Source organism: Pteropus vampyrus, unplaced genomic scaffold (assembly GCF_000151845.1).
Source record: "Pteropus vampyrus isolate Shadow unplaced genomic scaffold, Pvam_2.0 Scaffold51, whole genome shotgun sequence".
NCBI lineage: Eukaryota > Metazoa > Chordata > Mammalia > Chiroptera > Pteropodidae > Pteropus > Pteropus vampyrus.
In genome coordinates, this window is record NW_011888832.1 from 625608 (window position 1) to 631856 (window position 6249).

The 6249-nt window shown below is 50.6% G+C and overlaps 1 protein-coding gene across 1 annotated transcript in view; it reads right to left on the reverse strand.

The window, feature by feature from the left end:
* NLRC5 (NLR family CARD domain containing 5) overlaps window positions 1-6249 on the reverse strand; it is a 52754-nt gene that overhangs the window by 9495 nt on the left and 37010 nt on the right. The window contains exons 29-34 of the mRNA XM_023530666.1: window positions 5958-6044; window positions 5365-5442; window positions 4518-4601; window positions 4117-4200; window positions 2504-2587; window positions 1772-1855 (exon numbers count right to left, since the gene is read on the reverse strand). Of these exons, the coding sequence (XP_023386434.1) occupies window positions 1772-1855; window positions 2504-2587; window positions 4117-4200; window positions 4518-4601; window positions 5365-5442; window positions 5958-6044 (501 nt within the window). The remainder of the gene's footprint in view (window positions 1-1771; window positions 1856-2503; window positions 2588-4116; window positions 4201-4517; window positions 4602-5364; window positions 5443-5957; window positions 6045-6249) is intronic.

The window sequence follows — 6249 nt, forward strand, 5'->3', positions numbered from 1 at the left end:
AAGGGACAGAATCAGGAACAAAACCCCAGGCTGTAGGGTTTTCATTCCTGGGCTCCAACCACGTGCCACTCATGGGATCCTGCTACTTCCGGCCCCTGGCCCCAGCAGGAGAGGAGAATCATAACAATAATTGCCAATACTTGTTAAGTGAGAACTCTGTGCCAGGCTCTGTTTAAAGGACTTAACATGTATTATCTTATTTAATCTCCACAATCACCCGAGGAAGAAGGTGCAGCTCTTATCCCTAAAGTTAAAATGCGCCTTACTGTTGATGTGTACACTTGAAACTTACTGGATTTTGTTAACCAATGTCACCATAATAAAAAATAATAATAAAAAAAAAAAATAAAGGAAAAAGCACAGAGAAGTTGAGTAACCTCCCCAAGCTCACGCATAAAGAGGTAGAGCTGAGAGGTGGCAACTGTCCTGGTTTGCCTAGAATCGAAAGGTTTTCTAGTATGTAGGACTTTCAGCCCTGGGCAAACTGGGACAGTTGGTCACCCTACTAAACGTTGAACCTGGGTGGTGTGGCTCCCAACCGAGATCCATGCCCTTGACCATTGCAAGTGCAAGATGCTGGCTGGATGTGTGAGGTGAACTGCTTGTCAGGGAGGAGACATTCAGAAATGACAGATCTGAAACTGGAAAAGGCCTCTGGGCAGTGAGGATCCACCCGCTTCCTTGTACCATCCCCCCCATCCTCCAGGGGACAAGCGAAGAAGGACAAAGTGGGAAATTTTCATTGTCGAGGGACAGAAAGCCAGAAGACTCCATTTAAAATGGATTCAAAACATATGTCCAAAAAAATCTGGAGGAAAGTTCACCAACTGCTTTTTTCCCAGAAGTTTTTCCCAGGGATGTCACTGTCAGGGGATGTCATGTCCTTTGTTACATATTTCTGTCATGATGGAACACTTTATAACGTGTGTGTATTTTTGGTGTTCAGAAAAACAGAAATCAAAAGCAGAAAATGCCCTGTGAAATGTGCCCTCTAGATGCTGCTCAGTCTACGCAAGATGGGGGGACCTGTTCTTCAGCCTGAGGCTGTTTCTGGTGTTTCTGAGAATTTGGTGACTCCAAATTCTAGGTGAGAATACAAGTTGCCAGTTACTACGTATACAGAAGAGGCAAACGGCAGTGGACATCCGTGGATTTTTTCTGCCCAGAGTTTGTTTCCCTTTCCTGTTAATAGTGCCCCGAAATACCACCCCCCACTGAGTCCAGAACTGGGTGGGCATGTGACCCAGGTCTGGCCGGTCAGAATATTGTGCTCAGAGCCACAGCGATTGGTTTAGGGAAGGCCATGTGACCCAAGCTAGTCCCATGAGACCCAATCCAGGGCCTTTCCTTGGAAGGATAAGGAGAAAAGAGCTCCCTCTCCACTAAGCTGGTAGAAAGTGAGACGCAGGGACAGCCTGCCTGCGAATGAAGTCGAGATGGAGAGATAGACAGACAGAGGAGAGGATGGGGGGTGAGGGAAACAACTACAGAACCTGGATCCAGCCAAGCCTGAAGCCAGTCGCCTTGTAATTTTCTGTGACATGAGCCAAAATTTTTCTGGCTTGGGTCTCCTGGAGTGAGTATGCTGCTTTCTGTGGTCAAGCATTTCGATAGCACTGAGAGCCAGGTCATGAAGTAAAATGGAGGGCATTCAGGTCACCAGTGTCTCCCCAGGGACAGACTGGAAAGTTTGTGTTCACAGGAGATGAGATGGTTCCTGGACACAGTCCCGACACCCTCCCCCCGCCGCCCATTAACCACAGCCACTTACTCAAGCCTCTTTAGCCAGCACTTGCCCTCAAGGGCCCCCATCAGCACCTTGGTGTCCTCCTTGCCAAGCTGGTTGTTCGACAGGCTGCAGGGGACCGAGAACGAACTGAGGGTTAGACAAGCCTGCCCAGATCCCCGAACTGTCTTGTTAGCCCTGCTCCCCGCAATTCCTCAGTCCCCTCAAGGAGCCAATTGTAGATCACGCGTCCTGTCCAGGCTACATGGGGGCTTTCCTGGTGCCAAGGGTCAGGCTCTGGAGTCCCTGAAAAGGGGGGCATGGCGGTCACAGGTGACTCAGCTAAGAAAGAATGTCCTGGATGAGGGTTGCAAAAGAGGGTTGCGAAAAGACACACCCACGCGTGCGCGCGCACACGCACACACACACACACACACACACACACACACACACTCGTGCAATGATCCCTTCTGCCCCTTAGCTCTCTCTGTACCCCGACACCCACAGCCCTCCAGGCAGAGAAAGGTTATGACCCCATTTTACAGATGAAGCCTAGAGAGGCACAGTTACTGGCCCAGGTTCACTCTGAGCGAGTGGTGAAGCTGGGGCTGAGACCACAGCGCTCAGCCTTCTGCAGGCCACACCGAGTCGCTGGGTTTCATCAGAGAGAAAAGGGACGGGTTGACGTCCACTATTCACCAAAGGCCCCACTGTCCTCTCCACCCCTTGCCCTCAGCTGGGCCATCCCTTCCCAGAAGCCTCCACCCTTCCACTCACTCCAGCTCCTCCAGGTGGTGACAGTGGCTCAGACCAAATGCCAGGTGGGCCAGGCCCTGGGAGCTGACACGGCAGGAGGCCAGCCTGGTGGGGGTTAGAGAGCAGCAGGTCAGGTAGGAGCTCTGGGTCTGAGGAGCCCCAAATGCTGGTGACGGAGGGCAAGCAGGCGGGTGGGGAGCGGTGCTGGGGGACAATGGGAGGGGGCTCTCCTTTCCTCCTTGGAATCATTAAGCCAACATACAGCCTAAAGGTGGGAGCACGGACTAGTTGAACATTTTTCTAACCCACAATCATTTAGGGAGCAACTTCACAATTTATGCCATAATTGGGCATTACCATAAAGTCTAGCTAGTTGCTGTCATTTATCATGAGCTCTGTCTCTTTAAGTGACAAAAATGTAGTTAAGTATTGGAGAGATATTAACAATATATTGGCGGCAAAAGGAGACTTCCTCCTTGATGCAATCAGTGGATTAAAATAGAACTGATAGAAAAACTCTGTTCTGCGGCCATCATGCTGGTATTTGACTCAGGCGCGAATTATCAACGGATGTTAAAGTTAGTGGGTGGAAGTTTGAGGGAGAACAGGATGTTTACATAGTCTTAAAGTATCTCCGCATAAGATATTTGTTAGAATGTTAGAATTAGAAAGAGAAAAATAGTAGCTTTGCAAGTGAAGAAACCTGGCAGACACCACCTTAACCAGGTAATCACAGTTAACGTCACCGGTAAGGGGACAAAGAGACATCATGTGCCTCCTGATGTGACACACCGAGAAGAACATGACGGCACCTGTGTGATATTCCTGCCCAAAATGCGGAACTTGAATCTAAGCACGAGGAAACATCAGACAAAGCCAAGTTGAAAGACAGTCTGTGAAATAACTACCAGGCGAAGGTCAAGACAATATCGCGAAAGACAAAGGGCCAAGGGCCTGTCTCACACCGAAGGAGACTGAAGAGAGGTGACACCTGAATGTAGCATGAGATCCTAAATGGAGCCCAGGACTGGAAAACGTGTAACAAACAGTATTATCGGGACAATCGGCAAAACCGGAATATAAACTGTAGTTTAGATAAGAGTTGTGTATCGATGTGAAATTTCTTGAATTTTATGTTTTTTCCCGGATGATGGGAAAGAATGTCCTTGCTCTTAGGAAATTCACTGAAATATTTAGGGGCGAAGGGGCATGATTTTGCAACTTTCAAATGGTTCAAAAGAAATGAGAAAGAGGGAGCGAGAGGAAGAAGGGAGGGGAGGGGTGAAGGAGGGAGGGAGGGAGGAAAAAAAAGTGAAATAATATTGACAAAGGGTGAATTTGAGAAAAGGGTGTATGGAAGTTTAGTCTTCTTGTAACTTTTCTATTAGCTGGCAATTTTTTTCAAAAAAAAAATAAAGAAAGAAAGAAAGAAAAGAAAAAGAATATTGAAAAGGGAATTATTTTCATAGATATGGCCACACACCCAGACACCACGTCCAGGGCCACGTGTGGTCCCAGCCCACGGCTGCAGACACAGAGTTCCTCTGAGCCCAGTCTGGGGAGAACAGGAAGTGTGGGGACAGGGCAGAGCCGCAAGGAGCCCAACTGGCCAACTGGCCGTCTGGTCTGCGTACCGGAATTTCTTCAGCTCAGAGAGGGCCAGCAGGAGGCTTTGCAGCAGCAAGGAGCTCACATCGCAGAGGTTCACCTGGGACAAGCTGAAAAGGGCCAAGCGCATTCCAGAGGACTGCAGGCTGGACGACCTCAAGGGTCATCCCTCAATAGAGACGGGGGCGGGGAGCAAGAGGGGAAAGGACCACCCAAGAGCTCCCAGTGGGGCAGCACTCCCCTATAGCGCCCTGGCCAAGTGTGATTCTCTCGTGCACAGGGAAGCAAAAAATTCCCCGGGGCCTGGCACTGCCCCAGGCTCTGCTCGTCCCCATCCAGGCCTGGCCAGGCTCTCACATGTGGCCTGTAGCGGGCACTGGGTGGACCAGAGAGCTCAGAGCCCCAGGCAGTGTTTCAGGGTGCTGACCTGAGCTGCTGCAGCCTGGTGCATGTCTCCATCAGCTGCCTGACGAGAAGGCTGTGGTGGGTCTCCAGGTCACAGTGAGACAACCTGCAGGTCAACAGGGAGGCAGCAGTGTCTGAACACCTGGATCAGTATTAGGGACTCAATCTCTGCCTGAGAGGAGCTTACCTTGAGGGGCTATATAAATGCTAATTAAATAAGGCCCCATGATTTACTAGTTAATTATGGGAAGTGATACGAAGCTATGCAGGGGAGGCAGATCGGGCATCTGTCTGTGCAGGTTGTTTGCTGCACGAAAGAACCTAGCCAAGGAGGTGAGTTGGGGCTGAGATCCAGCTATGGGCTGTTCCCCAGAATGTATACCTACAGGGCTGCATCCACCTAAAAGGGATGACATTTTAATTTCCAAAAATGTGCTGTATGGATTAGAGGTACTGCGAAGCTACACATCTATAAGAGTGGATAATGGGAGGGCTTGACTAAATCTGGGGGTTCAGAGGGGCATTTAAGCTGAGACCTGAGGATGAGGGAGAGTTTGCCAGGTGAAGGAGGAGGAAGAGGGGAAGGGAAGAGAGAAGCTTCTGGGTAAGGAACAGCCTATGCAAAGGCCCTGAGGTCAAAGGGAGCAAGGAACTGAAAGCCAGTGGGGAGGACCGGAGCTGAGGCCGGGGTGGGAATGGACAGCATGGAGAGGCATATTGAGCCAGACTTCATGGGCCATATGGAGACTTTGGACATCAAAGGACTCTGAGCAGTGGCACGAGAAATATTGGTCAGAAGCAGCAGTGTCCCACTCCCACACCAATGCATCACCGGCCACTCCCTGGGGGCCACAGGTACTGGATCCCACCTGAGGGCCACGGCCTCCGGGTTCTCCTGACGGGGAAATTCCAGCTGGATACAGAGCTGCTGCTGGGTCTCAGAGATACTGGAAGGGAAGAGACAGCCGGTGTGAGCCCTATGGCTGTTTTCCTATGTAGGCTGAGCTGGGATCGCGGCTGCCCGGCCGACTGACTCTGAGCTCCCAGACCCATGAGGATCTGGGCACAGGTCAGTGGGACACCGAAACCTTTGCTCTTAGCTACTCCCCATCATGTTGTCATCTCTGGGCACAGAGCCACTGTGTGTGTTACTGTAATCCAGGGGCCACTTCAGGCGAGCAGCGTGGACTCCCTGTCGCGTCTTGGGATCAGACAGCCCTTTGTCTTGAATCTGGGCCTGCTTTCCTCTCTCTGGCACTGCCTGTTGGCTACTGCACAAGTCCCAACAAGCATGTGTAGCCCCTTACATACGCTCCGGGAGCTCCTGCCATCTTGGAGACCCAGAAAACTCACTAGTGACATAGCTATGACCCCACAGGACAAGAGCCCGATGTCTAGGTGAGGGAAGGTCCCCATAATCATGGAGATGAAAATTCCGAGGGGGTCTCCTCCCTGGACTCACCTTATCTCGGTGATGTTGCCTGAGGCCTGGGTGCAGATTTTCAGCAGGGCGAGCACCCCAGCTCTGCCCACCCACGGCTCCTCCACCCTGTCATAGAAGCACACACAGATGAAGGTCCCCTGAGTAAGCAGGGGGAGGGAAGAGAGTGCCAGGAGGGTCCTAGAGACTTTTTGATTTTTGCTTATTTTAAAACTATAAAATTATACAACGGCATAAGCATAACACAAGAGATTAAGATACATATTCTAACAGTTGCTGCAACAATCTAAACAGCAAATGTGCTTTTTAAAAT